At 50.2% G+C, this 11,210-nt stretch overlaps 1 protein-coding gene across 4 annotated transcripts in view; it reads left to right on the forward strand.

Annotated features, from left to right (window-relative positions):
• STARD8 (StAR related lipid transfer domain containing 8) overlaps nt 1–10,378 on the forward strand; it is a 47,759-nt gene extending 37,381 nt beyond the window's left edge. For 3 of the 4 annotated variants that reach the window (XM_010592736.3, XM_023551455.2, XM_064278401.1), the window contains 3 exons: nt 148–365; nt 478–654; nt 847–10,378. In XM_010592736.3, the coding sequence (XP_010591038.3) occupies nt 148–365; nt 478–654; nt 847–964 (513 nt within the window). In that variant the 3' untranslated portion in view covers nt 965–10,378. The remainder of the gene's footprint in view (nt 1–147; nt 366–477; nt 655–846) is intronic. The other variant, XM_023551454.2, reaches the window with a different exon arrangement.
• The last annotated feature ends 832 nt before the right edge of the window (nt 10,379–11,210 follow it).

An 11,210-nucleotide genomic window follows, 5' to 3' on the forward strand; every position in this document is an offset into this window, starting at 1 on the left:
AGGGTCAGCAGAGTAGCCCTGCAGCCTTCTCAGGGCTGGAGTGAGAGGAGCACCAGGCCCTACAGTTTGAGGCCTGGACTGGGAGAGTGGAGTCGGAATTTTCCAGCCCTGACAGCTGCCCCCTACCTCCACCTTTGTGGCCCCCAGGCACCAGACGGGCACCCCCTGCGTATGTGGAAGGCTTCCACAGAGGTGGCAGCCCCTCCGGCTGTGGTGCTACATCGTGTTCTACGGGAGCGGGCCCTTTGGGATGAGGACCTGCTGCGGGCCCAGGTTCTGGAAGCCCTGATGCCGGGTGTGGAGCTGTACCACTACGTCACGGATAGCATGGCACCTCACCCCTGCCGTGACTTTGTGGTACTCCGGTGAGGGACTCCAGCTGCCGCTCTGATGTGCTCTGTTGGTTGCTTTGGGGACAGGGGAAGTAGGGTGGGGACCAGCACCAGGAATCTAAATGTGTATGTCCCTTCCACGCAGGATGTGGCGTTCAGACCTGCCTCGTGGAGGTTGTCTACTTGTCTCTCAGTCGCTGGATCCTGAGCAGCCTGTACCAGAATCAGGGGTGAGGGCCCTGATGCTTACTTCCCAGTACCTCATGGAACCCTGTGGCCTGGGCCACTCTCGGCTCACTCACGTCTGCCGTGCTGACCTCAGGTACCAGGCCCAGATGGCCTGCACTGCCCTCTTAGTCCTAGCCCCCTCACTTGCCTCTCCCAGTGCCTTTCTACACCCCTTCCCCCATGCCTTTGATCCCTGGGAGTTTGGGGAAAATCTTTATTCCTTCCTCCTGGTGAGGGCTTCAGGGGAGTATCCACTGCTCATGCCTGGCTGCTTCTACTTCCGCAGGGGCCGTTCTCCTGACTGGTACAACAAAATCTTTGGGCACCTGTGTGCTATGGAGGTGGCAAAGATCCGGGATTCCTTCCCTACCCTGCAGGCAGGAGGCCCTGAGACAAAGCTGTGAGCTTCAGGCTGGTCCCAGGGTGACACCACCCAGGCTCTGTGGTACCAAAGGAGTAAGGAGAGAGTAAGAGAGGGCCAGGCCCCTGGATGCTGCTGCCAGGGGCAGAGCCAGGTCCAGCTTTGGCTCCAGCTGCCTGTCACCCTTTACTTCCTAAAGCTCCTCTGCACATACAAGGGAGAAGAGAACTTGGGTGTCCTATTTCTACTTCATGTTCACCCCAACTCCCTGTGTTCTACCCTCCCAAGAGAGGGGAATCGTTCTAGTAGCCAGAAGACTGCTATCCTCTACCTGCCCATAAAGCCACCATTCAGCCTGAAGCCTTAGCATCTCCCCCAACTGCAGCGGTGAGAGGTAAAGAGCAATGTGTGGTCCCAGCTCTCCACCAGACTAGAGGCCAAACCATCCTGTTGGGTTGCTAGGGTGCCTATGAGGTTGGGCAGAAGATTTTGGTCCTGCCTTTAGGCCCAGCATTGACCCTGAACTGGTTCTGGAGAAATTGGACTTGAGCAAATGGGCACAGGGGCAGCCTCAGCCACCACGTCCTGTTTTGTTTGCATAAATATGCTGCTGATTTTTATGAGGCTGATTTAAAGAGTAGGTATTTATGGGCCCCTAGGGTTTTTTTTTTTTTTTAGGGTTAGGAGGCAACATGATGATTTGGGATAGCTTGGGATGTGAGAGGGGGAGGAAGGACTTCTTTTTCTCAGGTCTCAAGAGACCAATGAACCAGTCTCCCTGCTTGGGCCCCACACTTGATCTGCCACTCCCTAGGGTCCTGGCTAGTCTTTGGCCATACACTGCAAGCTCAGATGCTTGAGTGGGCTCAAGGGCACGAGAGCTGCACCACTATAGCCCAAGGTGTGCACCTTCTGGCAGTCTGCTCCCTAGTTAACACTCCTGCTGTGGGACACCATGGAGAGGTCTTGGCGGGCTGAATGGACAGGCTTCCACAGCCTGAGACTGCTCAGCCCCTGGGCCAACTTCCCAAAACCCAAATATCAACCTGGAGATAGCACAGGCCTAGCAAAAGCAAATAGTGGCAAAAGCAGATAGAGGCAAGGAAAGAAGTATCTGTGTTCATGTCCTTTTTCCTCTTCTTGCTGGTTGTAGCATGCTAACAGCCCCTATCTCAAGCAGAGGCCTGGCCTCCTGGCCAGGCAACCAGTTAGCCAGATGGAAGGGCCTAGTATCATCTTAGCCAGCTGGGGCTTGATCCAAACCTGATCTACCCCACCCACCCACCTTCAGTCTTGGTTCATATAGAAATTCAAATGCCATGCAAATGCCAACTGGTGTTTTATTCTTCTTTCAGCTGAGTAAACTGGAGTGGGATGAGTCCCAGCCACCCTTGTAATTGTAAATTTTAAGCCTGTGTGTTTGTACCTATAAATACTGTACAGTCAAAATATATATTCTATCATGAGCGCATTATAACTTCTGGTGGGGTCAGGGGTCTGGAAAGCCTGGGTAGGGGGTGGTGCAGGGTACTTAGATAAACCAGGAGAGGCAGAGAGCAGGGTACAGCGTGATCCCTCAGCAGAAAAATAAAGCATTACTCTGGCTGTGTGGCTATCTTTTTGCTGCGACAAGGACCTAGCAACTGGGAACAGGGTGGAGGGATCGGGGATGCAACTCAGGCTCAGTGTTTGGGGTCAGAGGTGGTGAGCATTCACTTCACCCTCTCCTGAGTCTCAACTTGCTGGCATCAGGCCTCAGGGTAAGGCCACAAGAGGAATGGAGAAGGGCCTCAGCTCTTCTCTTGGGAGGTGATGGGATGGAGGGGAGGTAGGGTTAAGAGAATCCAGGGCTTGAGCAGGTGAAAACCCCATCCTAGCGAGGGCCTCCAATATGAGTGGCCCACCAGCATCACCTCAGGCACGCTTACAGTAGCCCTAGAGTGAGATAACCCAGGCTGTGCTCTCCTTCCTTCCCCTTTTACACATTATATAAAAAAAAAAAATTATTTATTTTTTTTATAAGCTGAAGGTTGAAGAGTGGGGACGCAACCCCAGGGGGCTTGGGGGCCCTGTTCTACCCAAAAACCAACTAAGAGAGGTCTTGTTACTGGAATAAGGCTGCTGCCTCTCACTGGTCAAGAACGAGCAGGTAAGCTTGTAGCTTTCCACACGAGCAAAGCTTTATTGAAGAGGCTTGCAAGCGGAAATGAGGAGGGCCTAGAGCACTGCGTACCCTCATCTCACAGAACGAAAGACGGGCCTGAGTTTTTAAAAGTTCTTGGGCAGGAAAAGATTCATGTTTATTCATAGGCACGGGTGGGGATATGTTAACTAAGGTGCATGCGCAGCAGCTTTCTAGGATGGCTCCTGTCCTGGAGGCCTCTGGGATTCGTAGCAGGATTTATCATGGGGTGTCGCGCCTGCACAGTCTCCCGCTCCCCGATTCGATTCCCCAGCTAGGGCTGTAGCCCCTCACTGCTCCTGGTGGAAGGTTACACAGCAGTCACAGGTGGATGTTCTGCACATGTCCCTGGGCCTGGTCTTCTCTAACGGCTTCTGAAAGGCAACTTTAAAGAAGCTTGTGGGCTATTTTTAGATACCCTGCCCCACTGTTCTGGGGAATGGCTTTGTTTCTGTCCCCTGGCCCATTTCTTGTAACTTTGTTTGCAGATTTTGGGGCCCCTCTGTTCTCTGTCTTACTAAGTCTCTAGGTTCCACGCTCAACCCCCTGTTACCTCCCTGATAGTGTAGTCTGTTTCTCTTTTACTTGTTTCTCCTTTAACCACAGTAGTCTCTTCGCTATTTCTCAAACAGGTACCCTCCGATCTCAGGGCCTTCTCTCCCTGTCTTAGTCTGAGTGCCCTGAGACAGTCCTTGGTCTGGCTCTAGTGACCAACAAAGCCCAGGAGGCTAGAGGGACCCACTCATTTTGATTTCCCCAAAAGAAGGGACTTTCCTTAGCTGTGATGTCTGTTGCGGTGCCTTTAAATGCCCAACCTCAGGCAGCTAGAGGGTACAAGCTTTGGAAGCAAACCTGTATTTGAATTCCTTAAGTGCTACTGAGTAGCCTGAGGCAAGCAAACAATGACCTCTCTCTGAACCTCCATCTTCTCATAAGTAAACCTAGGCCAGGAATACTTTGTCACAAGCCTTACTCACTAAGTGTTCAGGTCTATCTCCCACAATTTGCACCACCACCCAGCCCCAGCAGGTTGAATGCCTGTCAAGTCCCACTTCTCTGTCACCTTTTATTTTCTCCTTCTGGGCTCAGTCATCCCCACACTTCTTTGACCTTTCCTCACTGTTGCTCCCTGTGGGTCTCGGCTGACTCGAATGGAGGGAGGTGGAGCAGGGGACTATCCAGCCCTTTGCTTTTTTTTATTTTTATTTTTTTGAATTTTATTGTGTTTTAAGTGAAAGTTTACAATTCAAGTTAGTCTCTCATACAAAAACTTATACACACCTTGCTCTGTAACCCTAGCTATGCTCCCACTAATGAGATAGCACACTCTTCCTCTCTACCCTGTAGTCCCCGTATCCATTCAACCAGCTCCTGTCTCCCTCTACCTTCTCATCTCACCTCCAGGCAGGAGGTGCCCACATAGTCTCATGTGTCTGCCTGAGACAAGAAGTTCATCCTCATCAGTAGCAATTTCTGTCTTATAGTCCAGTCCAATCCCTGTGTGAAGAGTTGTCAACCCCTTGCCTTTTGAAGAACCAGTTGGCACCTCCCCAAGTTGTGGGCGTGGGTGGGAGATCACTGAGGCAATCCACACAGAGGGGGCAAAATTCAAAGAGGCTCTTGGGGTACATTATATGAAACAACCAGCATCAGTTATCTAGGGCAGTTATAGGCATTGGAGAAAATATGATTTCCTTTAGGCTTTTGAGAAATTAAAAAAAAAAAAAAAGCTCATAACAATCCATGCTGGCAGCCTCTCGCTTGACCCTACCATCTGCTGCCCTGAACCCAGAAAGAAGAGAAAGTAGGTGATCATGGGCAGCCCACCAAGCAGGGGAGTTACTTGAACTTGTTGCGGAGTTGGCCTCCCTCACCTGCAACTCCCTTCAGTGGGGCTGTTTGGATTGGAGTGTGGGTTCTGAGGGGCCTCAGACTTGGTTGGAGGAGCCCATAGAGGAAGAAGAAGGCAGAGAAAGATAAGGTGTGGTCCTGGGAGCAGCAGTGGGCCTGCTGAGGGCCATGGGAGTGGGAACTTGGGCATCAGGTTGGGGGTGGCCTATAGGATGAAGAGATGGCACCTTCATTACTCCTTGGGTAATAATGTGAAAAAGCTCACAGACCACATGCTACCTTTGCAACTCCCCGGAGTTCGGGAAACCCAGCATAGGACCCATCACATCAGGGGAGCATGGGTGGTGATTAACACAATGAGCTCTGGAGCCAGACTGCCTGGATTCAAATCGCAGTGCCACCACTTACTATCTCTGCGACCTTATTTTATCATCTAAAATGATTATATAGCTAATAACCCAGGCTGCCTGGGACCAGAGTTTGTGCTCATAACTCCACTAGTGGTTCTCAGACTTTAGTGAGCATCAGCATTTCCCAGAGGACCTGTTAAGATACGGATTGCTAGGCCCCACCCCCAGAGTTTTGGAATCAGCCGGTCTGGGGTGAAGCCTGAGAATTTGCATTTCTAACAAGTTCCCAGGTTATGCTGATGCTTCTGGTTTGGGTGCCGCACTTTGAAAACCACTGATCTATAAAACGAGTATGATGATGATACAAGTTTCATTCAACTGAATTCAAATAAAATGTTTGAACTCTCCCTCAGTCCCATAGGAAGCACAGTCCCTGCAGACCAGGGACTCAAGGGCTCAAACGCATTGCCCCTTTCTAGCTACGTGGTTTACTTACCCTCTCTGAGCCTTGATTTCCTTCTCTTTAAAATGGGGAAAATATTACCTCATAAGGAGGTTATGAATAGTCAAAGTTTCTAGCATGTGGTGAGTGCTTAATAAGTGGTAGGTCACATTACTGCTATTTGTCTTGCTACTGCTAATAGTAATACTAATACACACCTTCCTTTGTTACATAGGACAGAGTCCACTGCTACATTTGGTCGGAGGTGAGCTCAGGAAGGAGAGTCCGAAGGAGAAAAGGACAGGAAGAATGCCTGTGCTAGCATTCCCTGCTCAGGTTCCTGAGCGGCATCAGTCCTCTGGTCTCTGACTTTAAGGCCCTGCCTATCCAGAGATTCTCCTTCCAAGGTCTTCCTCTTCTCAGGCTTGTGTTTCATTTTAATAAGGCTGCCTATTCCCTTCCTGGCAGACTACGGGCATCCCAAACTTAAGTTTCTACAGGGGCCAGGCAGGTAACACAGATAAGCAAAGCATGCTGGGTAAAGACCATGGTGTGACTGGGCAGTGTATGCCTCATCTAATGGAGGTAGCAGCTATTCCTTTCCCACTTATTGTGGACAGGCAGAAACGTGGGTCCAGATCCAGATAGCCACAACTTCTGATTTTTCCGGGGAATCTAGAAATCCAGATTTTTATGTAAAATATCCCCATTTTTAAATGTTGGTGACTAATTAGAAAATTTTTAACATATCACACAGCAGGCCACACATGCAAACATGAGTAGCTTGCTGGTTTGTACCCTGTGCTCTAGAACTACATTTTCAAAAGGATGACTCCCTTTCGGGGGTCTTGGCCAGGCATCCTGTCCCTCTTGGGTCCAGCACATGCACGGACCAGGGGGCCACCCAGTGCTGTCCCCCCACTGATTCTTGCCCAACTCATAGCACAGGCGCTTGATGGCCATGGTATGCAGGCTGTGCTTGGGTGCGAAGTAGCAGGGCATGCACATCAGGAAAAGGCTGCCTAGGCAGGTGGCATAGACACAAATGCGAAGCATCAGGTTGGCCAGGAGGTTCTCAAAGGAGGAGATGCTGTTTCTGTTGGGCTTGCAGCTGAGCACTTGGGATGCGTAGCTGCAGTACTGGAAGTGTTTGAGGGAACTGCTGGCATAAAAAGTTGTATGATAGCTACAAAAAAAAAATAGTTACCAAAAAAGAGAGAAAGAAAAAAAAGTAGCTGCTTAGGCTGCTCATGGGATTTGGTTCCTTGGTTTGGAAGTTTGGGGTCATGGTTTCATACAAAATTCCAGTTAATTGGCCTAATAACATGTTAGTGCTTCTGTTCTACCTCCTAGTTCATTGCGTAGTGCCTGGAGTCTTAAAAGTGGCCATCCAAGATACAACAGTTGGTCTCTATTGCCCTGGAACAACAAAGGAAAACGGGACTACTAATTGTACCCATGGGAATGGGTGGCAGTGAGGATTAGTAGAGTACATGTGATCTCTCCTGACTTTATCCCTGCTCAGCTCCCAAGCCCTGTTCCTTTCTGTAGAAACTCTCTCATATTGTCTCCTGAACCCAGTGCTCCCACTCTGGCCCAAGTACTTGTTTGCGTCCAGTCTCTCCACTTTCTTCTGCCAGGTCAGTCTTAACCTTCCTGGGACACTGAGTGTGCCTGAGGGGTGGTGGAGGAGGGTGGCAATGGGCAGTATGGGCAAGGGTGCTAAAAATGGGGTTATGTACAGAACAGAGAAGAGCCCATAGTCCTGAAGTATGGAGGCACTCAGACCACTGATATTAGTGCATTCAAGTCCCTGTGGCAGTAGGGTTGGAGTGCAGAACCCAGGGTCAAGCCTCATTTCAATACTCTCAGAGGTGTTTGGCTTTGCCCAAGCAACCCATGGGGATGGCAAAGAACCTTGAAAGAAGAAATTCAGGAGCTATGAGGCCCAGCCTTGGTGTTAGTGCCTAGCAGGAAAGACAAGGTCTTAAAAAGACCCAAGCTGGGGCTCCAAAATAAAAGACATGCATTGACATATGACGTGGCATTTCAAATGCACACAATTTAGCTAATAGCATACTGGCAAGTCTGCTCCCATAGCCCCTACCCCTTCACTCCCCACCAGCTTTCATCCCAGTCTGCCTCTTAGGTCCTCAGGACGTGCATGGATGGGTATGCCCAAGCCTAGCCACCAAGTGTTGGGTCCTGATACTACAGGTCTTAGTGCCAAGCAGGCAAAGGAGTCTGGCAGGGAAAGGGCCTCAGAGAGATACTGGGAGTTTTTGAGCTGGACTGGCCCATCACCCACACCTCAGACTTCCCAAGAAAGTGAGGCAGAACCAAGATAATTGCCTTCAGTTTAAACCCAATGGTTCTCAACAGAGGGTGATTTTATCCTTAATTAAGGGCAATTTGGCAATGTCTGGAAACACTTTTGATTGTCACAAATGGGCGTAGGGGGAGGAGTGTGCCACTGGGATCTAGTTGGTAGCCGCCATGAATGCTCCTCAGCATCCTGTATGCACAGGACAGCACCCCAACAATCCGCACCTCCACGTACAACAAAGAATTACTGTGTCTGAAATGTTCAAAGTACTAAAGCTAAGAAACCCTGGTTGAACCCAAATTTTTCCAGCTTCAATTGGGTTAGCCGGACAAAGCTGATGGGACCAAAATCCATAAAGCTGGGAGATCAAGGGAGAGATGAAGAGAGAAGAAAAGAAGGGACACAAGGAACCAACTTCTGTACTCCATGGCCCTATTTTCAGAGCCCTGAAAGGGAAGGGGCCCTCACAGCCAGTTCAGCTTGGGCGTCTGGATGCAGATAGTGGGCATGTGGGTGAGAGAATTGTTCTGCAGGTACTTAGAAGGGGCAAGCAAGCAGACAGGACTGAGTGCCTTCCAGGGGTTCTGCACTCTGCTGGGCACCCCAGGGAGACAGCATACCTAAGATTCTTCCCTCAGAGCCACGTGGCCCTTTACACCAGACAAAGCATGGCTTATCTGATCCTCACAAATGCTCTGTGGGATTGGCAATAGTGGTCGGGTAGTGGGGAAAAAAAACTGATCTGAGAATCAGGAGCCGTAGGGTCTTGTCTTAGGTTTATAGGTTCTGAACTAGGTGTCCCTCAGCAAGCCCCACCCAGCTCTTCCTGAAAACCCACCCAGTGGAAGTGGAGACATGACCCAGGGGTCTAAACCAAGGACTGCCCTCTACACACCCCATCAATCCCAGGGGATGGACTTGGGGACTTCTGAGTCCCTGTTCTCTGGACAGGGACCCCTGCCTTTCTACTGTGTATAGGTAAGTTCATGCATGAACATACATGCCTACAGGCATGTGCACCATATATGCACACCCATGAGCACCCACATGAACTCAAACACATAGAAACATACACAGACATCAGATCAGTTGCCTTCTGGCTGGAGAAAATGTGGGGAGCAGGGAGGATAAGGTTGGGAACTTACAGAAGGTGCAAGAGGGGGTCTGGGAGCAGCGGAATGAGATTATTATTGCTTGATATAATGTGAAGAGGTAAGTCCCAGCAAGGGGGGAGCAGCAAGCAGGGAGCTGCCCAGCTCTGTGATGGGGAGTAGCCAGAGGCATGTTCTCCATCAGCTTTTCCCCAGACTGCTGCCCTCATCCTGGACAGCCTCCAGGAAAGCTTCATAGAGTTTTCCCGACAATGAGACCAAGAAATTTTTAAACATCCAATGTGAAGTCTCCTCCCCAGTGTGGGTCTCGCTTGGTCCCCAACCTTTCATTGTCCTGGCTGCTCCAAACATAAGGGGTGACTGCCAACAACTACTATGTGAACTGGTCTCACTGAGGCCCTTTCTTGACTCCCCTCCATCTCTATCCCCACTCCCAAAAGGAAGGAAGCCACTCACAACCACCCCAGACAGGAAAGGCCCTGAAAGAGCTGTGGGGCCAGTGAGCAGACATGATTATGGAAGCTGTGGGAGCAACAAGGCCCAAAAAGAGATCTAAGTCAGGGGCAAAGGCAGGGCTGGGCATGGGGCTACCTGGTCAGTGGGCATTCTGGAGAGCCCAGGAGTGCTGGCTTGAGTAGAAAAAAAAAACCTTCAAAAGTAAATTTGATTTAAGAGAGAAATACATGGTAAATTCCTAAATTACCCATGAAAGGCACAGACATCTCTCTCTAGTGAGTCCTCCTGTGGAAGATTAGTTAGTCTAAAGGTTACTTTTGGCCTAAGTGCCCTCTTGCCTCCTCATGAAAACAGCTTCTCCAAAGGGGCCAGCCAGCTCATCGGTGCCCAGGATTGCAAGGGAAGCAGGTGAGAGAGTGCAGGTGGTCCTCTGCAGCCTATCCACTTGCTGGAGACACAACTCACAGTCCTCGTCCTTAGACTAAGAGTTGGAACTAAAGGCTTGACCATCTTTGTTAAGAAAGGGCTTGGTAAAATCTGGGAAAAGGGGAAGTGATAAAATGTTCTTGAAGGTCTGACCAGTGATCCTTGGGATCAGAGAGAGTGTGGCTCCTGGATACAGAATCATTTACAACTAGGGGCTGAGTTCCACCCACCCCCACTCCAGGACTAATAGCCAGTGGCCAGCAGGCATGCGCTCCAAAGAAAATATCAAGGCCACCTCAAACTGGGGTTTCTTTCTGGACTTGGTGCCCGTTCTACCAATGATTATTGGTTCTTTGGTAAAAGGCCCCACCTGTCCCTCTGCCCAGCTAAAAAGCTGAACACTCCCAACTTTCTCTAGCCCCTAAACCCCCAGTCCCACCCCTACTCCTTAACCCCCAGTCCCACCCCTACTCCTTAACCCCCAGTCCCACCCCTACTCCTTAACCCCCAGTCCCACCCCTACTCCTTAACCCCCAGTCCCAGGCTCTATCCAGGAAACTTGGCACTTGCAGCTTTCTCAGTTGCAATAAGGCTTCAAAAGCCTTGGGAATGATAGACTGGATTGAGTTGTTCTAAAGAAAGCTTTGGGTAGAGAAAGGTGCTGGGGCACCTCATAGTGTCCCATACTCTCCTGCCCCAGAGAAACCTAGTGCCCAAGGGAAGAAGCAGGTCCCCAAAAGATTTCCCTGGCCCCACTGACTCTCAGTTTGGTTCCAGGGTTTCCACCTGGGCGTGCCAGAGACCTGGTTATCTTCCTTCCAGCAAAGCATAAGGGGGCTTCTCCAAGTTAAGTGGGGCCTGCACTGCAAGCTTGCAGTGAGGGAGGTTATTAAACTTTGCAGGAACTTGGTCTGCCTTTACACTGCCCTGCAGCTTGTGTCTCATTATCCTCAGGAACTGGTAGTAAATGGCAACTGTACCTTAGCAGTTGCTCAGGCCAAAAGCCTTGGAGTCACCCTGAACTCCTCTTTTTCTCATATCCCATATCCAATCCATCAGCAAGTTCTGTTGGTTCTACTTTCAAAATACATCCATAACCTTACCACTTCATACCATTTCCATTGCTACCATCCCAGTCCTTACT

The sequence above is a fragment of the Loxodonta africana genome, chromosome X, assembly GCF_030014295.1.
Source record: "Loxodonta africana isolate mLoxAfr1 chromosome X, mLoxAfr1.hap2, whole genome shotgun sequence".
In the NCBI taxonomy this organism is placed as follows: Eukaryota; Metazoa; Chordata; class Mammalia; order Proboscidea; family Elephantidae; genus Loxodonta; species Loxodonta africana.